Here is a 21,945-nt window from a genome sequence, read left to right on the forward strand (position 1 = left end):
ACAGGTGTGTCATTTTAATAGTAATAAAAAAAGGACAACAGCAGACCTGAAAAATGCAGGGAAGGGCAAGGCAGACTACATAACCAGAATTGCTGGACTGTATCTCAGCCAGAGACATTAGGAAGGCAGGAGGGAGGCAAAGGGGAGCCAAACTATCACTTTTGTATCTTACTTCTCACCCCAAGGAAGATTAGACCTCCATACAAACTTGTGAAGTAGTAAAGTTACCCAAAGATATATAGCCATTTCCAGAGCTATCCTTTCACAAGCAAGCATTGGTAAAGAAAATAACCCCCCTGATTTGTTAATGAAACAATTGCTTTGGTTTAATTCACACAGGAAGAAAAAAGCATGTTGTGTGGGAGATCTGTGACTGGATCTCTCAACACTGTGAATTGCATCCGTCTCACAGACAACGGTTTACCCAAGAATGAGACAAGGGTTTTTGTGCTAGGAATTACCATTGTATTTTAGGCTTGCTAATAGGGAAGACTGCTTGCAATGGTTTGAATGGGGAGCTAAAGGTGTCACTCAAAGGTTGACTGGGCAATTTCATCCAGGCACTGAACAGGCCCAAACCTGCTTAGCTTCAGTAAAATATCTTCGGGTTATGCTGCTGGCCTGGTTAAGAGAAGGAATGAACCATAGGATTACTGTTAGGTGGTCATGGGTCAATGCTGGCCCTTACTGGGCGAGTCTATTCAGAGGCTGCTTGAATGTCATCAACTGATAGATCACCAATACAACTTCTGCTTCATAACAACACCAATGCTACATTTGAAGATTGGCAGCTTCCTGAAGACAACAGGAATACAAAGACATTTTCAAATGACTAGGCTTCCCAAAATGGCTGCATACACATTTGCGGGAGAAGACAACAATAGTACACACTGTGGGTAGTGAAATACTAATTTTCTTATAATAATTGATTCACATTTGGGGGTGACATTCAATCCAGAAATTCACAAGCAGAAGGTGTTGTGTTGCATTTGTCTCATTCACAAAAATACTCTAGACTTGACATGAAGATGTTAAATCTGTGGATCAGAGCTACTCCTATAATTCTCAATTAGCAATCTCTATCGCAGCTGCCACCCTTCCTGGTGCATCTAAATTATACACAATTTCAGCTCATGTGCAAATCATCATTTCAAGCTTTGCTTGATTCAGAAGGGGGGGGGGGAGAGATGTAACCACAGAACTCTGAAATGCCACCTGCCAACTAAATGGCAGATAAATATTTTAACAGCAGCCACTTCATGCTGGGAAACTTGGCATGGCTGTTGAAGACAATCAACAGCACCACGACAGAAATGTGCATCCTGTATGGATTAGCTGAAGAGGCGTGCTGGAGCAGGGCGGGGGGGACTCTGACAAGCAAGACAGGATGGCGTGTGCTAAAATGGCAGAAAACAAAGCACCCTCTGGTTTACAGCAGTGGCAAAAGCCTGCCTTGTGGAAATTCCTGCCTAGCTTAAAGAAAAACATCAGTTATTACTGGGGATGGGGTAGGGGAGAATCTGCCCCAGGCAGTGAAAGAGGCCAAGATGCTTAGGTCTAGCTTTCACTGGCACAGAGCCATATATGCAATGAAAGGCTTAAGAGAACTTTCAGCTGGTGTCTCTGTGCCAACAATAGATATGAGCAGCAAAAATATTTACAGAACTAAAGTGGGATGAGCCCAGAAGGTGGGAAGTCACGCTGGTGCTTAATATAAACACAAGAGCACCATTAGAGGGCCTAGTTGTGACCCATGTTGGCTTACCTCAACCCGTGGGGAGCATCTGCACAGGGAGCCCCGACAGATGGGGAAGAATGACTCAATCCAAAATTCATGTCACCTCCTAGCACAAGATCTCTTTTCACACATGCTGTTCTGCCCAGGCCACCCCTTGCCACAAGGGATATATTAATAGCAACATGTTCATACTGTACATACTGTAGGAACGCAAGCACTTCCATAGGAAGGGTGAAGTCAGAGCTGTAAAAACCAAAGCAAACCATTTTTTTTAATGGCATGAACATCCTCCGATAGAATCCCCCACCCCCAACCTTTTGATGTGCAATCCAGTGCTTTCTCAAAGATGGCTTTGCATGGAAAGGAAATCCAAAAAACTCAATAATGTTTTGCTTTTGGATCAAGCAGGCCAGGAGGCAGCTGTACAGCAAGCAACACTAGAAATGTCTATATGTAGTGTTAGAAACTGGGATGGAAAAGCTAGGGGCCAAATGGCTTCTGGGACCTGAGTTGTGGGTGCCAAAGCATAATATCTAGTCACCACTGGGGAGGGGGGTCAGCAACACTTTTTATTTATTATTTTGATAAGCATGAATTAATACCCAATTCACATAAGTGACACATTGTTAATATCACATTTTTAGCAGAAATTGTTAATACATGTTGAATTTGGTGTTTACAATAAAAATATTGGTACCATGCTTCAGTTTTCAAATCGTTCTACTCTTTATTGTTAAACTCCTTAACATATTGTTTATCCTTAACATATACTTCCGAGACTTCAAAGCACATATATTTCAGTAATATTTGAGTATCGGCCAGGTGCAAAAAAGGGCACCCAGACTTTTTGAGGTTCTTGCAAATGAAGAATCTTTAGGCACAAAATGCGCCTGGCACCCTGCTAATTTCGAACCCTGTCTATTTGGCATGCTATTCTTTCTTAATCTTTGTTGATTTTAAAAAAAAATTGGGTTCAAACACGTATCACAATGTGCCAGTCAATACCTACAATGGGAGGCCTATGCAGGAAAAGGGCCTTGATTCAGTGACAGAGAACATGCCTTGCATGTAAAAGGTCCCCAGCTGAAACTGAAGCTCCTGTTATTTTTGCTATTGGATGCTGCATGTTCTAATCTTGTTACATTTATAGCATTGAAATGTGGGGGTTTGTGTGTTGTACTTGCTATAGGGATTCCACTCCAGATTTGTGTAGGGCTCTCTTCTCCTGAAGATATCCCACAAGGCAGCAGAGGTTTAGGAGAGTTTTCCTTCTCCTAGATGGGCTACCTTCCTAGGTTGAAGAGCCCCATCTGTCCTGGTTGGATGGTGCCCTGTATGCCTCCTTCGGGCAACTCCTGCAGCCAAGCTGGTGCTGAACGTATTGCTCCGCTTTCCTTTGAACCACATCAGCAAGGCCGAGATATGAGTCTTGTCATCTGGGCCGCCCAGGACCTCCACTGCCTAGCATTGTACCCCGGGGATGTCACTTTGATGCTACTATCACAGCAGTTTGACTTCACCCCCAGAGACACACTCCATTCTCGCGAGACAGATGGATGCCAACAACAAAACAATTGTTTTGCTACATACCGTATTTTTCGTCCCATAGGATGCTCCGTCCCACAGGACGCACCTAGTTTTTTGGGGGGGAAATAAAGGAAAAAAAATTTTCCTTTATTTCCCCCCCCAAAAGCAGGTCGGGGAAACCGAACCAGGTCGAGGAACGGCGCTGCGCCTCCCTGAGCTTGTGGGGCTGGCCGATGTCTGCCTCAGGCAGCAGGCTGCTATCCGCAGCGTGGGGAGCCCTGCGGGGAACCCCTGCAGGGCTCCCCACGCTGCGGATGTCTGCCCGGCGCGCAGCTGCTATCCGCAGCGTGGGGAGCCCTACGGGGAACCCCTGCAGGGCTCCCCATGCTGCGGATGTCTGCCCGGCGCGTGGGGTGCTCTGCTTCAGGGCGCCCCGCCCGCCGGGCGGCAGGCTGCTATCCGCAGCGTGGGGAGCCCTGCGGAGAATTCCCACAGGGCTGCCCAGGCTGCGGTTGAGCTCCCGAAGCGCCGGGCGCTCTGCTTTCAGGGCGCCCGACGCTCCGGGAAGCAGGCTGCTATCCGCAGCCTAGACATCCCTGCCGGACCTCCTGCAGGGCTGCCCAGGCTGCGGATGTCTTCCTGAAGCCTGGAGAGCAAGAGGGGTCGGTGCGCACCGACCCCTCTCGCTCTCCAAGCTTCAGCGAAAGCCTGCATCCGCCCCATAGGACGCACCCAGATTTCCCCTTCATTTTTGGAGGGGAAAAAGTGCGTCTTATGGGGCGAAAAATACGGTAAATATGAAATTGTTACTGTGTTGTTTTGCAGTATTTTGCAGTTTATTTCATATATTATTATGAAATTGATTTGTTGTGCTTGCTTGAACTATTTCCCTCTTTGCTTTGCTGTAAGCTGCTGTGAGCATGATTTATTTTGGGGGGGGTGTGGAAAAGCTGCAGACACATAAAATCAATGAATGAATAATCTCTGGTAGACCTTGTGGGTTAGTAACTGGAAAACCATTGTCAGTCAGTGTCACTCTATATATGGCAGTTTCCAATGCTTCACATAAGCAGATTCCTCTATGACTAAGGACATGTGCAAGGACTAGTCCACTGAAGAGTAGCCTTCTTGTACCTCTATGGGAAAGAACAGGCTACATGGATCTACAGTATATTTTTAAGGCCATACCAGCCATGCACTGCAGTATGAATGTCCCTGGATGAGGGCTATGAGAAAAGGGAAGAGGAAAGACTGAAGTTGGCGGAGATCCCCTCTTCTGCCCGTAGAGGATAAGGGTTAAAGCCACACAGTCAAATTTCTTGCCTCAAATTTTCCTGCAAGTGAACTGATGTACAAACAGCAATAAAAGGTAAGGGGACCCCTGACCGTTAAGTCCAGTCGCGGACGACTCTGGGGTTGCGGCGCTCATTTCACTTTACTGGCCGGGGAACCGGCGTACAGCTTCCGGGTCATGTGGCCAGCATGACTAAGCCGCTTCTGGCAAACCAGAGCAGCGCACAGCAGCGCACATTTACCTTCCCGCCAGAGCGGTACCTATTTATCTACTTGCACTTTGACGTGCTTTCGAACTGCTAGGTTGGCAGGAGCAGGGACCGAGCAACGGGAGCTCACCCCGTCACAGGGATTCGAACCGCTGACCTTCTGATCGGCAAGCCCTAGGCTTTGTGGTTTAGACCACAGCGCCACCTGCATCCCACACAAACAGCAATAAATGCCACTTATTAAAACTTAGTAAAACAACAACAACGCATGCACAAAATTAGGACAGCAACTTTTAAAACAGAGAAATCTGTCAAGTCAGCAGGTGCCAGTTTTAAATGACGACAACACGTTTAAATTGGTGGAGATGGGAGCTAAGATAAAACTTTTAACAAGTTGGACCTATAATGCTGCTGTAAAAACAGGGGATTAAAAACAAAATATTAAAGATGGGGATTCAACAAGAGGTGGTGTGTTACAAAAGGGTTGAAGCAGTGCTTTTCTTCCAGAAAAAAAGGTGCGGGTAGTGCATGCCCTTGAGGACCCCCAGAAAAAGTACTGGATTAAAGCAACTCAAGGATAACTATACCACAAGAATGCAGAATGCTGGTTATTATGATGCTAAAAGCAATATAGAGCAAGTAGAACCATAAGAATTTATAAAATCTGCCAGTGATTCTGGAGCAGTATTTCATTTTAATTAGCCAAATTATATAAATGTGTGTTTCACAGGACCCTAATATACATACATATACATACATTCCTAATATACATATACAAGTATTGCAATATAAGCTCAGTTTCTGCACCATGAGAAATGCATGGTGACCACAAATTCCATAAAAGCACTAGCTACCTTTAAAAATGCAAAAACCCTGAAGACATATTATGTAATACATTGTCTTCAGCAAAGCACAGCATCAAATACAAGGAACCACTTCGGAGGTCCATGCAAAATATGATTCCCACTAAAAATACAATATTGCTTTTCAAAACTGGTTATTTAGGAACACAATCCCCACCCACCCATTTTCTCCTCACAACAAAACCCAGTCAGGTAGGTTAGGTTGAAAGTTACTACAAAAATCTCTGTGGAGAGGATACTTGAATTGACAATGCATAAATAAACGTATTGCTTGTGTACTGCATATCAAACTTAAAAGAATGTAATACTGGACAAGTTACTGCAGCTATATGTTGTTCTTGTATTTACCTGAAAATCAATTAAAAATATTTGGATATTTTTTTTAAAAAAAGTTACTGGCCCAGGATCATTCAGTGAGCTTAGTGGATCAGAAGGGGGAGATCACCCCAGGACTCCCAGCTCCCACAATCCATCATTCTAACCACTACACCACACCATAGACAGAAGGACAATAAAGCCTATTCCTTTTTATTGTTCGTTTAATCCAGGGTTTCCCAAACTTGGGTCTCCAGCTGCTTTTGGACTACAATTCCCATCATCCCCAATCATTGGTCCCGTTAGCCAGGGATGATGGGAGTTGTAGTCCAACAACAGCTCGAAACCTATGTTTGGGAAACTCTGGTTAATCTACACTTCACAAAAAAACAGAAATGAATAATTTCCACTGTCTGCCATGTTGTTTGTCCATGCTCAGAAATAAAAAAATGTCCCATTCATTTTTTTTAAAAAAAATCCCCACCTCCAAACACAGCTAAGAAAGTGAAAATGACGGCAGGATCAGAACGATTCCGTCCCATTCCTGTTGGCCAGTATTAACTTCCCTTGTTCTACTGACTCAGTAGTTCTGTGGGCCATATTAGCAGCTGTCCATGCTAGCTCTTCAGGATGAGAGACAGATTGATGCACCAGGAGATACTTAATCGCACCAGTAATTATTCACATGTTATCACCTCTGTGACTTATTTCCAATCACACATAGATACATTTCACGCTGTGATATATTTTTCACACATAGGCTGCCCCGATGGAAAGAGCATAAGGGACAGCTGCCAGCTCCACAGCTAGAGAGGCCGTCTGTCTTCTGGCAGGGTTCCTGTACACTGAAACAGCTGCACAGACAGGCAGAAGTCCAGCAGGTACAGTTTTACCCGGCAAGGAGACGTAGCGAAAGGGGAATCGACAGCCACTGAACTGTGCCTCACATGCTGCTGTTCAAGCCACCCTGACAACGTTGCAACCTTATCCGCAGCTCGCCCCCATGATCTCAAATGTTACAGCAGCATCAGGGCTGATTGCTTAACACTGTCTTTCGCACTTACAATGTCTGATACAGTATCCAGGTCTAAAATAGAACTTGGATGTGATGTGGTTAATCAAACCAAACCCAGTTGGTGCAGCGCTAGCCCCAGACATTTTGCTGCCCGGGATATAATGGCATGTGCTGCTTCTCTCCTCGCCCCCCACCCGCCAGCTCGAGGGGCACAGCACCAAAGGCTTGCCAAGTCATTTGGCACCAGTGGTAGAAAATCCCACATTTCAGGAGTAAAAACACAACTTTTATTCATTCATTCATTCATTCGTTTATTCAATTTCTATCCTACCCGTCCTCCTGAAAGAGCCCAGAGTCACAAATATATTGATGATGATGATAACAGTTATCCCAGAGTGCCCAGGAAGGGTGTACTGTAGCCATCAAATGCCTGGGTAAACAAGGATCTTTTTAAATTTCTCCTGAAAGTCAATAATGAAACACATGTCACCAGAGAAGACACTCCACAAATGGAGAACTGCCACTGAAAAGGTCAATGCCTGCCAGGCAGCTGCTGGTAGTGCAAGCGTCCAAGATGGCTGATGCTGGGGAAGGCACTCTTTTTATGTAGGTTCCAAGCTATTTAGGGCTTTGTCTACTAGTACTAACGCTCTGAATTGGACCTCATTGGCAGCCAGTGCAGCTTTCAGGACTGGTGACACAGGTTCCACTGGGCTGCCCCACTTATCATCTGCAAGAGCTGCAGCCTCTGGGCCCTCTTCAAGGGCAGCCCTACATATAGCCAGTAGCCAAGATGGGAGCTCACCAGAGCATGAGCAACTGAGCTATCACAGTAGCTGGAGAATCAGCTTAAATTAGGCATAAGCGCTCCTAGTTACAGAAGTCACTTGAGACCCTAATGACAAGTTGGAATCCGGAAGTACTCCCAGAAGTACTTGTTTCTTCAGTGGCGAGCTGCGAACCCACCCACAGCGCTTCTGCCTTATTGGGATTCAGCCGTAATTAATTGGCCCCGATCCAGCCCTTCACTGCTTCCAGACACCTGTGGAACACCTTCACAGTCCCTCCTGATTGTGATGGAATGGAGATAAAGCTGTGTGTCATCAGCACACGGGTGGCACTGTGTTCCAAATCCCCAGGTGACAGCTCCCAATGGTTTCATGTAGATTTTAAATAGCTCAGGAAACAGAACAGACACTTGTGAGACATCAGAGTCCCAAAGCCACTGAGCCGAGCAACAATCTCTGATTACTACTTTCTGGTAGCAATCCTATGGGTAGCAGCAGAATTACAGTGATACGTTACCTCCAGTTTCCACCTGCTTGGGTTGCTCCAGAAGAACACTATGGTCAATGGTGTCAAAAACCACTGAGATGTCAAGGAAAACTAACAGGTTCACACTACCCTGTTTTACTCCATTTGAAGGTCATTTATAAGGGTGACTAAGGCTGATTCAGCATCCAAACCGGAAAGGATCTTGATAATACACTTCTTCCAGGGACACCTGCAGAACTAAAGTTGGGATATTCTCCAACTCCTCACCAGATTACTTCAGACAGCTTAGTCAGGGAGGTGGTTGGGCAGTAGGGAGGACAGTATACCAACAAGACTTGCCTCCCAACACCACATATAAACCCTCCCATCCAGTTCCCAGATGGACTGACCAACAGGGGAGAATGATAGAACTTTTATGGATCACTACCCTGTCCCCTCCACGTCTCTCTAACCTTGACTGAACCTGTACCTTCATGACACCTAAAATGAGCTGCCTGAGTAGCCACTCCACTCTACCTCATGGTAGGGTTTGGCCCTATGAGAAAAACTTCAGCCTTCACCTTCCATAGAAGACAACTAGACCTAATCTTCACCAAAGAAATTAGTTTCTTGGTAGTTGATTCAGGCACAATCATGCTTATAGTTCCAGAAGCTCAATAACATGGCTCAGTCACACATATATAAATCCAGGGCTGGCTCAAGACCACAGAATGCTTCCCTCCACCAGGGAAGAAGGAGTGAGTGATGATCTACATCAGGAACAAGGTGATAATAAAAATCTACACTGAGAAAGATGTCGGAATAAGGATCTACTTTAGGTACGAGAAGTGGGGGAAGGCCTACTTTGGGGGGGGGGAAGGGTGGGAGAAGACCAAGAGTGCCTCCTATTCACCACTTGTATAGAGCAAGTAGAACCATAAGAATTTATAAAATCTGCCAGTGATTCTGGAGCAATATTTCATTTTAATTAACCAAATTACAGTGGTACCTCGGGTTACATACGCTTCAGTGGCCGCTCTAGAGGCAGCATTGGGGGGGGGTGCCAAGTAAGAGGCAGATCTGGCCTCCAGGAAGTGTATCACAGCTGTCGCTGACACTGTAGCAGTGGTGGCAGCCGTGGGCAGGGCATTCCTTGGAGGCTGGATCTGTTGCCACTGTGAATCCTGCCACCCAAGGTGATCACCTCACCTTCCCTCATGGGTGGGGTCAGCTCTGCATGCGTCTCAAGGCAATTTACAAGCATACCATATAACCAGTTTAGAAACAGTACAAAAGACAACTGAAGAGAGGTTGGAAAAACAATTCAAAATGAACACCTAAGGCAGAGCCCTTTTCATCCAGCTGGAAAAGCTTATCAACACAAAAATGTCTTCAACTATTTCCGGGAAATACGGTGAGTGGATGCCTGTCATATCTCATCAGGGATGCTGCTCCACATGGTTTATCATGCTGCATATTTCCCCACCTTCCTACCCTAATATTGGTGGGAGGGGAAATTATTGCTGAGACAGGGAAAGTTTTGCTACACTATGATGAGGGAGAGGAAGCCTGAGACACAGTTGCTGCTCGGAATATTCAGAAAATACTTGGTTAGAATCAGAAGACATTTATGGAGTGCAAGACATGCTCATCTGTACTTAATGCAGTGCAGAAATAACTTACATTATTTCAGGAATACAGAACAGGAACTGGAGGAAAAGAAACAACAAGGAAAAGAAACCCACAACAACAGGAGCCAGTGAACAATCAATGAGCACTCTCACTTACAAAATATTGCCAGAGTTGTCTATTTCGAACAAAATCAATTTAGCGCAAGGTGCCTTTCCATAATGAACCATTCACAGACAGTGGTCTGCAATTACTTTCTTTTTTGGTGGCACAATCAATAAACAGTAACGTTTTCTAATAAAGTTGCCTTCCTTACAATTCCTAATTGGTTGCAACTGATGGGCAATTTTTCCCCATTAAAGTCAATGTCTATGCATGGTGGCTCCTTTTTTCCAATCTTAAGTGCACTGTCCCATTTTCACATCAGCTTGCAGTAATACTTTTTAAACTCTGGACAAAAATATATACAGACTGGGGTGTAATGGGGTAGGGCATACTTATGTGTGCTCCACCAGTGCAGCAGGGTCTGGGAACAGAACCCCCGCGCAAAATGGTAGCCGCCTGTATGTATTTTGATGTACACTTCTCCCACACATTTTTGTATGCAATTTTGCCTCGTAAATACATTTTTGCACAGAATTTTTAACAACACTTATTTTTGCACAGTATCAAGTAATATATGCTTTTGTGTGTGTGCACCCTTTCCTCTCCAATAAAGATTTGGCATTTTTAATGTTTGGCTGGTTAGCTGCATTGCAAAATTCAGGAAAAAATGTGAATTTCTGTCACACTCCCATGGGTGCCAGGAGATATAAGTCTTTCACCAAAGCATTCACTAAGGATACCATTGAGGGGGTGCAGTGTAGTGCAGTGCAAAGAAACTGGGGACAAACACAAGGTTCAAAACATGATCCAGAAACAATCCTTCCAAGATCCCAGCACCATGTAGCTCAGCAATCATAGAAGACTAGGTTTAGGAACGAAGAGCCTTTCCTCTAGCAATTGGATGGCTCAAGAGGGAGACCTTTAATACTACAGTTTCCTAAACTACATCCTAACCTCAGCAGCTGACAATGAAGCAGTTTTGGGGATTATTTACTCACAGGGAGACACCCGCACTCACAACCCAAGGTCCATAGATGTATGCTATGTTGCTGCTCTTTGTCTCAAATCTTTTGGTTTGGGCATTCTCGAGAACTGTGGAGGGTGACTCCACCTCTTCCTCTGCTCTTCGGCAGGTCTCCCCACCACCAGGAGGCCCCTCAAGGAGACCCTTAGCACTGTTTCCAAGGGACCCTGCCTGCTCCTCAACACCCTTGACCTGTGTGGAGTCTGAGCCATCCTTTCAGGACTCTGTGTCTGGTACCAAGTCAGTGCCAGGCTTGGCAATTTCACAGCAGCATTTCCGTTCTCACGTGGGTTCAGGGACTACAATTTAGGTGGGCTCAAATGGAATGAATTTCTACTTCATCCCTACTCAGAAGTTCTGCTGCGCCTATGTGTCTTACTATGGAGTTATGTGTGTTTACAGCCAAAGGGTTTTTGAAAAGCACACACTCCATCACCATCAACACAGTTTCCTGTATTGGACTTTACGATTAAAATGGTGGCAAATAACACAAGATACCTAAACATGAAAGAAGAAAAAGGTTATTTATCCAGAAGATTTCTGTGAACTCAAGTATGCTGAATAAACACAGCAAGCTGCTGAATACAAAGGTCACTGGATTAACATGGCAGCAGATTTACAAAAAATCAAGTTGAGTTTTACTTATCCAAGTAATTGTTCACCTGTCAAAGTGTGAGTCACAAAAGAAGTGGTAAAGAGCACCATGGAACTGAACAAATTCACCCATGCTGCCACATTTCTATAAAGATGTTCAGAGTAATGTGGCTTAAATATGTGGTTAATAATAAATTGGTATCTCTGCATTTTGGGTTGGTTTCCCTGCCCCACTTTAAGGAAATTCTAGGATGGTAGCCATGTAGCTTGAAGTCTTCTAGTCTGCTCCTTCTTCCCATTACCAGAATGGTGATAAATATATCATCATAGTCATCTCAAGGGAGAGTTATTTTTTGCCACTTCTTGCAAGTTTCTGCCAGTTATTGCAATTATATAAATGGCCACAGCAGCCAAGTTTAGCTTGCTTTACAGTGGTTCTCAGAATCAAGAAAAAAGCCGGCTAAAAAAGGATTATAGGATCATAGTACAAGAGTTGGGTCTTTGTATAACTCCATCAGTAATGACATCTCAGCATCACACACATACTATTCTCCAGCTATGTCAGAAGTGAGACACCTCCTCCCAGATCATCACAACTTCTGCTGCATGGAGACAGCACTCAGATACCTTTTTGGAGAACAGTTCTTACTCTTTACTGACTCTGAATGAACCCAGTAAATACAACAGTAATCTATGGATCATTTCTAAATCCCAATTTCATTCTGTGCTGAGTCAGTGATTTTGGAAATAAGAACAAGCAGTTAAAGGCACACAATATAAAAATGGAGGGAGGGGGGCTCACCTACTTAAAAAAAACCCAATTTCATTAAGAACCTAACAACTTGAGGTTGTTAAAAAGAAGAAGCAATGCTTAAAAACACTCCTCTTTATGTCAACATTTGTCAAACACGAGATATGGTTTGCAGTGGCTTTACATGACAGAATTCCTGTTCTTCTCTTAGTGACATGGTAATTTTCAGTTGTCTCACAAGGACACCCTTGCAGAATTGGGCTGCAAAACTCAGAACTGAGCAAGCTTCACCACCTTCATATTGTCTTCTGCCAAGTAATGTTCCACAATATCTTTCTACAAAGCAACTGTCTGGGGGTGGGGTGCTTTTCTCTGTGTGCCACATTATAATGGCAGAATTCCCCCCCCCCCAATCATCTGGATCTACCTCCAGTTTTGAATTTTGCACCTTTTCCCCAAAAAACCACTGGCGTACATTCAGCACAATGCAGCTTCCTGTTTTCTGCCATTGCAACAATCACAGTTCACAACCACACATGCAGAGCTTGCATGCAAACAGCTGTATGTGCATGATGGCTGCTCCTCACAGAAAAGCCAGCTCTTACTCAGTGCTGCAACACCATCAGCAGCAGTAACAGAGGTGGGAACAGACAAAGGGGGCTCTGCAATCTCTGTGGGCTACTACCTGCACACACACCGTCCCCCAGGCACACACATTAAAATTGCCCTACCCACTAACATGACACTCCACTTCTTCATGCTGATTTTCTTTTAACATTCTGCTTCTTCAGACTGCCTCAACCACACCCCAGATTCTTGGGTTCTACCCTTTTTAATGCTGGGATCTGCCCTGTAGCCTATGGTCAGGGAACTGCCATCGGAGCCAGGAGTGGAGGCAAGGCTCCCCAGCGATGCCGGAGAAGGACCCAGCAGGGAGAGAGGGAACTCTTCCACTGGGGAAGGAAATCAGCGTGACACCAGGAAGAAAGGGGCGCAGGGGAGGGCTTCGGAGAGATGGCTCCAGGACTCTTCTACAGAGACCAGCGGGGAGAGCACAGGTCCTCCGCTGGCCACGCCCACCCTGCGCAGAAGACTTCCGCGCAGGGAGGCTAGGTGGAGACTTGGCGTCAAAGAACTTTTATGCTGGAAGAAGTTCAGGAAACGCCCACTGACGGATTCTGCCAGTGACTGACACAGCCGCGGAGTAAGGGCTGTGCAGCCAGGGAAAGGTTTAACCAGGCAACTTTGCCAAGAGTAGCGGCAACTTACGCACGAGCAACCCCAATTCCCATTACACCTATGGTCATTTGAAAGAGAGTCCCATATTTCAGGTTGTGATTACAGGTGAGTCCCAGCTCTTAGTAAGCTGAAGACCACTGCACCCAAACACTGATAGGCTTTCTAGCTGCTCTCCACAAATAACATCATAAGTGTTCAGTATGTACTGAGCAGTAGAGGAAAGGGTAAAAAACAGCAAGGCAGGAGTGGAGTCATTTGTGCTGTACTGAAGAAATCAATCTTCTGCTTTGCTTTCTGTAGTGATGACAACATGAATAGCTAGACTACAACCTCTGGTCCTTTTTATGAAATGGGTGGGGAGAGGGAGAGAAAAGCTAGAAGGGTCAGGGTACTTCTTTTAGTTAAATAACCTGAGCAACAATTATCCGAATTCATGTAAATCAATAGCATTTTGGGTAACCTGAATGCCGTTATACAAAGATGTAGGACATCACGAATCAGTATGGAGAACTGAATATGGTTGGACTGCAAACGGAAAATAACAATCTGAAAACACAAAATAGTCTATTCATAATGGAACTTACCTGTATAATGGACCACACATGTCTGGCCTTTCTTTGGAAATGTCCTTCCTGTTTAAAACATGAACAAACGCATACGTTAAAAATGCTGTTGAACATCCTTTTAGAAAAGTGGATGTTTAAAAAGAGTAAAAGCAGAATAAACTCATTCATATAGAAACCTACATTAAATACAAGATAAAATGGAAATTGAATAATTTGGGTTTTCTGTGTTAAAAACACCGACCAGTGCAAGAAAAAAAAGGTGCAGAGGCAGAGATGGTGTCATGTAGTGTGGATGACATTGTAATCACATACCTGTAGCTTATGCTGGTCTCACCCTCCCACAGAGTGGCTTATATGTGCCATTTGGAAAGCAGGGGGGAACAGATTTCAATTTTCAGTGACCATCAATTTAAACAATACAATTGGGATCATTCCATTACTACTGACCCTATGAAGCCTCAGACATGGGAAAGTCTAAAATAGTGTGTTTTTTAAACTAAATGATAACCATGCCTAAAGAAGGCCCACAAATATGATTTCAAAGAGCAGTGACCAAAAGCTTGATTTCGGCCAGCTTCTAGTTTGCTTCATCACAGGACCATTTTCAACAAAGTTATTAGTGACACAGGGAGGCAAACGGCACTAGAATGTGCCTCATACTGGGATCATGACGCCTTCCACTTTGCCCCTGTAAAATCCTTTTGCTGAGCATCTGGTCCACAGGGGATACACTTACTTTGTAAGTAGGAAATGAGACAGCTTAGTTTTGATCAGCTACCTTGAGAATGAAAGAGCAGCCCTGCTCATTCAGACCAAAGACCTAGAATAATAGAATTTTAGAGTTGGAAGGAGACCCGAGAGTCATCTAGTTCCCTGCAATGTAGGAATATTTTGCCCAACGTAGGACTGGAAGATATTTCAAAAAGTTCCAAAGTTGTTGAGCAAAAATAAATAAATTGGAGCTATTTTTTCAGGTAAATCATCAGCAATGACACTGCCGACATGACTTGCCATGCGTTCGGATTTCCCCGGACATTTTTAGCAATTTCTGCAACAGACACTGTTTCCGAATGCGGTATTCCGGCTATGTCCAGGAAATTCCAGAGGTATGGCAACCCTACTTGAACCCACAATCCTGAGATTAAGAGTCTCTACTGACTGAGCTATCTAGTCAAGCATCCTTTTCGCCTGGTGGCCAATCAGATGTCCCAGGGAAGCCCACAGGCAAGACAAAAAGGCACTTATTCACCTGCCAAAATCTGTAGACTATTGTCCACAATAATTATATTCACCAGTCAGGGGCTGTAAATCTGGTGAAACTGAAGAGTTATGGCTGGCTGAACACGCTGTACCATTTTAGAATGAGCAGAGCATTTGAGGTTTTACAGGATTCTTCCTCTGTGCTGTGAGCTGGGCTAAATTGCCATCGTTCTATTGTATGTTCTCAAACCAAGCTGCACCCACGACGAAGACTTCTTCAAAGTCAATGTCTGGCTAATGGCTAAGTGGCACACATTTCCTTCATGGCAAAAAGCTATCTCCACATGTTGCGGTCAGCCACAAAACCCTGCTAATTCCCATTCACTGATCACCCCCACCCTGTTACAACAGGAGTTCTTTGCTTTGCTAGCTCTGCAGTTGCAGCAGTGGTCTGTTCAATAAGAGCCTTCTCCAGGTTTTCACAGAGGAGCAAGCCTGAAGCCTTGTCTCTCTCCTGAATGGAGAGGCTCACATTTTAAACAGGGAAGTACAGCGTACTATAATTTGCTCTTGTTACTAAATTACTTCACTGCGCTTGGATTTATGCAGCTGTCAGCAAATGCCATTTAAATATCCCTAATCGCTTGTGGCTGCCGATGCTGCTGCCAAAGAAGCAGAAGACTGCAGCCCACCGATCCACAGAGCCCTCTGGGCATTTTCCCTCATTATATTGCTCAGGACAGGCACCCTCCACCATATTCTAAGCCAGGGAGTCTCAAGTTTCCCCCCACCTGACAGCAGGAAAACACCGCTCCCATCCCCCACCATATATAGATGTATGTATATTTGCATTTAGCATTTTTTCACGCATTTTGCATTTTAAAATTCCTGTTCCAAACATCCTGTAGGTTCCACTTTCTCCGATCCTCCCTGATTCAATCTCCTGAGACAGCCAGAGAAAGAGACAGTCACCTACCCATTCCGCCCTCTGACCTCAAATATCCCTCTGAAATGATAGGAAATCCGATCCCTTCGTCAGCCGCAGATGAGCTGAAATATACTTTACAAGCTTGGCAAGGTGGACAAGAGTGATGGCTAAGGCAGGAGAGAGCCAAAGAACCACAGGGTGTGGAGAGCAGGAGAACGCGCTGCACCTCAAATAAGGTACCCAGAAACCCTGAACACGCACCTGCATTGCACTGAGCTGGCCCTCAACAGCTCCGTCGGTGGAGCCTGAAGCTCTTAAATCTCAGAGTCGTGGGTTCGAGTCCCATGGTGGGCAAAAGATTCCTGCATTGCAGGGGGCTGGACTAGATGACCGTTGGGGTCCCTTCCAACTGGACAATTCCAGAACCGACGTTGCTCCACCGTTACCAGGAGCACCCCTACTTGGTACCATTCCCTGGCCCCAAAAAACTCCCCTTCCAGTTCATTCATCGCCTTCTCCCAACCAAATCTCTCCTCTTCTGAGCAGCCAGAGGCTTCACCCCCACCCCCCTCCTTTCCCCCATAGGCACCCAGCTCCGCCTGCAGCTGCTTTGCCCCGCCGCCCCTCTCCTCCCCGCGCCCCTCAGCCCGAACCCGCGGCGAGGGGGGCACAGCACCGTCTCCCGGCGTGATGGTCTCCACTTCCACCCCCATGGCCGCCGTGCTCCCGACGCGGCGCGCTCCCGCTTGGCAACCTGCTCCGCGCACCACGCGCACCACGCGCCGCCGTCCTCCTCGGCCGGTCCCGGCTTAGCGAGACCCTCCAGCCGGCGCCTAGCTCCCCGCCCCTCTCCGCGCCTGACGGACAAGCGCCTCCGGAGCTGCCCATCAGCCCACCCGGCCAATGGAAAAGTGGGGAGGGGGGCTGCAGGCCCCGGCGTCGCCCAATCCCCCCGCGAGGGGGCGGAGGGGAAGGCAGGGCGAAAAGCCTCCCGGGGGGAGGAGCTGGGCGGCGGAGTAAGAGGGCGGGGGACCGCGCTGCAAAAAGATCAGACAGGCAGGCAGGGCGCGCGGCTTGCGGGACGAAGGCGGTCCTGTTTCCTTGCTCCTTGGGCAGCGCAGAGCCTGGCTTGCCAAACGCGGGCGTGGAAACGGCTCGGCATTTTAAGTGGAGGTTGGGTGGCCATATGTCATGTGAGAACCCTGCATTGCTAGATGATCCTCGGGATCCCTTCCAACTCCGGGAGCCTATGATTCCAATCTAGGGCTTTTATGCACTTTTTTTTTTGGGTAACTTTTTTTTACTTTACTTTGCTCCGTTCCATGCTGAGTATCAAGCCCCGTTTCAGAGGCAGAGCGCTAAGGTGCGAAGCTGCTCCTATGCGAGGCTGGTTCTACTCAAGGGCCCCATCTCCCCATATGAACCAACCCAGACCCTGCGATCTTCCTCGTGTGCTTCCTCCACAAGAGTTCTGGAGTGGTAAAACAAGAAGGGCCATTTTCTGCAGTGTCCCCCCTCCCCTGTGAAATGCTCTCTCCAAGGAGGCTCACCTGACGCCTACATTAAAGATATTTAGGCGCCAGGTGAAAACAATTCTCTTCAACCAGGCATTTGGCTGATTAACATTCTGTGGGCTCTAAAATGTGTGAATGGGAGGGTGTTACTGGTTTGCTTTGCTTTTGTTTTATTATGTATTTTGTGTTTCCATTCTCTATTTTTATGTTGTGGACTGCCCTGTGATCTTTGGATGAAGGGCGCTATACAAATTTAAAAAATAAATAAAAATACCACAGAGTAAGGATCCAGGCCTACCAAACAGAATTGAAAAAGCTGCAAGCGCGAGACTCATTTCCACAGAAACCCTCTCTGCAATCCTGCCTGCAGCCTCAGGAAATAAAGCAACAAGGACCCTGCAGCTATCATTATAGTGGACAAGAATGGAAATGAACCTGTAGAAAGCAAGGGTGTGTTGTTGTTGATGTTGTTTTTAATAATGAGGCACCATTGCTCAGCAGTAAAGGCGGCAGCTTTGACTGCAGAAGGTCCCTGGGAAAGATCCTTCCAGTTGCAGAACTTGGGGTCTAAATTTCAGCAGCGCCCCCCTCATACTCAATTCTAAAGCATAGTTTGCGTCTGGCGGAGTCCCCAAGGCTTCATGCCCAGTGCAATTGAATCAGTTGCATTCCCCTACATCTGCCTCTAATCCTCTGCTTAAGGCCCAAAGAGCAGATGCTTGGTGAGGAAAAGCCTTAGCTCAGCGGTGGGGCATTTGTTTTGCATGCAGAAGGTACCAGGTTCAATCTCCAAGGGCATCTCCAGGTAGGACTGGGAGAGGCTTCCGGTCTGAAGCCCTCACGAGCCACTGCCAATCAGTATAGCGCCAAATTGGAACAAATGGCAACAAATTGCTGTTTGTTCCGATTTAGCACTAAAGAGCAGGTTTTCTGAAGGAAAGCAGTGGGGGAAAGGCAAAGCAACTCAAACAGACCCATACCTAGAAAGCACAGAAATGGAAAACTGCTCAGATCCATGCTTTCTAGGCACAGGGCAAGCGGAAGTGCAGATGAGCCCTAAGTGTAAAGCAGTTTCCTAAGAAACTGAGAAAGGAGCTTTGCTGGAGCAAATCCAGGGTTCATCTAGTCCTGCATCCCACAGCAGCTAACCACAAGTGTCGTGGAATTTGGGTAAGGGATGTAGCTTGGATGCATTTCACAATCCCTGTTTGAAGTATTGGTGCACACTATTTATGATTTCTTTTTTTAAAAGAGGAGGCTATCAATGGCTGATAATCCTAAAGGCAATATACTGCCTCCATGATCAGATGTACTGCACCTTTAAGATGCCATTTGCTGGGGGACAACAGCTAGACAGAGCATCTGACTGGCTATTAAGGAAAACAGGATACTGAATCTCAGATCTTTGGTCTGATCCAGCTACACTTTTTGTATGCGCTTATGTTCTCTAACCAAAGGTTTTTCAAGGTTAGAATTGCCATATATATATAAGAAAGCAAAATGCACATAATCCTATGGCAATATCAGGCTTCATACAATTCCTAAGCACAATAGGACTATAACAACTGTATAATGCAAGTGACATATATAATAAGTGACTGAGATTTCTGCCTTCCCTATTTACAAAGAATTAATGCTGGAAATTTTCCCAACCCTTCTCTTGCTAGTTTAGTTTAATTTTCACTAAATCAATTAAAGAAACAGCCCATAAAATCACTTTGTTTTATTCTTATTTCTTTTAAATCACTTTCCAGGATGATTTACTTTAATATATACTGTTTACTTGCAAAAAAAGGTTTGGAAACAAATACTTTCATTCCTCCATCCAATTCCCCCCCCCCCCAATTAAGTAATTCAGTACTGTAAGGTTTTGAGGTCCTCTCGGGGTCTGCCCCTGGCACTCTTAAGTGGTAGAAAGCTTTGAGACACATCCAGCCCAATACATTTTGCTGCCGGGGGTGAAGGACAAGATGACAGCTCCCTCCCTTGCCCTTCCATGTACTGAAGCCCGCTAGACTGGCATTTGAATATTCCTTCTGCCCTGGTGATGGGACAGTATCCATCACTACATGAGGGCAGCAGGCTAGCTTAGGGGCCGGAGAGCAGGTCACATAGCACAAACAGCTATGTTCTTCACCTCACTGTTGCCGCCTGCCCATCCCCACCTGCCACTTGAGGCAGATGTTTCACTCTACCCAATGGTAGGGCTGGCTCTGCTTTAAGAGACAGTGCAAGGAAGGAGATTAGATAGGATGGAAGCCCTCCATTCCTCCAGGAGCTGTTGGCTCCACACATGCAAAATGAACTGGCATGGGAGCACTTTTTGACAAGCAATCCCCTTCTCCCTTATTTAGATGATGTAGCTCTTTATGGGGAACTGGCTTCAGCCACCACGCCCACTGGCAGACCAACTCTGTATTACAAAGATGTCTGCAAACGTGGCATGAGGAATGAGATCATTACCCCACTCTTGCTTACCATCCTAGGCCGCCCATTTGCAGCCACATTGTCCTTTCTTTTATCAGATCAAAATGATCAGACAACAGCAAAGGTTGCCAGGTTTATCGAGGGTGCAATGAGATTAAGGGCCACTATCTGAACGATAATCTTGGTCATTTGATTGCCCTTTTTACACATTGTTGTCTTTTTAATTGTATATAGCTTGTTTTATGTTGCTATGGCCGTTGGCTAATGCAAATAAAGTTTATCTATCAAATGTGGCATGAAGGCTGGCAACATCAACGCCATGATGCCTGGAGACAGTCAGGTCATATATCCATAGCAGTGATCAGAGGAGGAATGACCACTGGGAGGAGCTCCATCCACCCCAGCTGCAACAAAACATGTCTCCCCTGTATCGGTCTGTACAGCCACAGAAGGCCCTGTAACCTTTCAAGTTTGACTTTGCCCTCAAAGCGCACTATGCCAACAAGTTATGTGGAGGACTACAGCACCATATGCCTTCCTTAATGTCTGAATCAACTTACAAGCACTGAGTCATTTATTGGTGCATTTGGATTTCTTTCAGCATGTCCAGTCTGTGACAGACAGACAGACACACACACACACACACACACACACACACCCTCCAAGGGTAAAAATGCTGAGAAAAGAATTTGGATGTGAGAATGTTCTCTCAAGTATTGCATTGCAATATGTAACCTTCTACAAAGTGATATACTTTTGATGGCCCACAATGCACAGACATACACACACAAAGTATTGTGCAGGAAGTAGGGTGCCTGAACAAAATGTGTTTGCTTTCAACTTCTTTTTGTAACTTCACAAAGAGATCAAGGCCAAGCTATGGAAATCATTGTAATAGCCCTTGATAAAAAGGAAAGCGTCTAGCTTAATTTACAAGTCAAGGCTTCAGTCTGATACATGATTTACTGACAAGCAGCCCAATGCCTCGAGGTTTTGTGTATTGGGCTTATGTTGTTGTTGTTGTTGTTGTTGTTGTTATGCATTGTTGCTATATTTCACCTATGCATGATTTTACCCACATGATACTGTATATTTGAATTTAAATTATGTTCACAATATTTTTGTGAATACATTAAAAAAAAAGAAATAAAGATTTCAGGTAAAAGGAGGAGGAGGGTTGAAGTACTACTTCTCTATGTTCCTGTGAAATATTGGTAGTGTTCAGCTGATGTATTGGTAGTATTAAATTTGAAGTCGTAACAAGGTTTATGAGATCTGAGCCCAGCTTAGCCAGGGGAACCATTGTGAATTGGAGGAAACCTGCCCCCCCCCCCTTTCAGGTCATCGGTGTATGCCACAAGTAACTAAAACCATTCAAGTATTTTGTGAACAGGGAACTTTTGCAGACATGTCTGTTAAAAGGCTGCTTTAATTGTGCCTGTGAAACTGTCAGAAGCGCCATCTGGTGGCTGCTTTTACTTTTGTGATTTGATGTACTGCTCCAGCCAAAGATACAGAATTGATGTACAAGCCATAATGGGATCTCGGATGAAGTGCATTTCATTCGGAATTCCTTCTGCTCTGTTGTGGGAAAGAACAGCCTATCTGCTGCACTGGGTACCTTTTGTGTCAGTTAGTGGGTGGTTACTTTCAGCTCTACGATTCTATGAATCTATTATTCTAAATAAGGTCAGCAAGATGGGAGGCAGTTGAGGCAAGGGAGTAAACTAAAACATGGACAAGAGATGAACTGC

At 45.5% G+C, this 21,945-nt stretch overlaps 1 protein-coding gene across 4 annotated transcripts in view; it reads right to left on the reverse strand.

Moving 5' to 3' along the window:
- FKBP1B (FKBP prolyl isomerase 1B) overlaps positions 1-21,945 on the reverse strand; it is a 52,119-nt gene that overhangs the window by 9,770 nt on the left and 20,404 nt on the right. For 2 of the 4 annotated variants that reach the window (XM_079970215.1, XM_079970214.1), the window contains exon 2: positions 14,141-14,188. The exons of 1 other annotated variant lie outside the window; for it this stretch is intronic. Coding sequence is in view for 1 of the 3 variants with exons in the window: in XM_079970213.1 (XP_079826339.1) it covers positions 14,141-14,188; positions 16,927-16,963 (85 nt within the window). In the remaining 2 variants the exon portion in view is untranslated. Of the gene's footprint in view, positions 1-14,140; positions 14,189-16,926; positions 17,076-21,945 lie in introns of those variants that run through there. One more of the 4 variants, XM_079970213.1, reaches the window with a different exon arrangement.

This window comes from Podarcis cretensis (assembly GCF_951804945.1).
Source record: "Podarcis cretensis genome assembly, chromosome: 3".
NCBI classification, from domain to species: domain Eukaryota; kingdom Metazoa; phylum Chordata; class Lepidosauria; order Squamata; family Lacertidae; genus Podarcis; species Podarcis cretensis.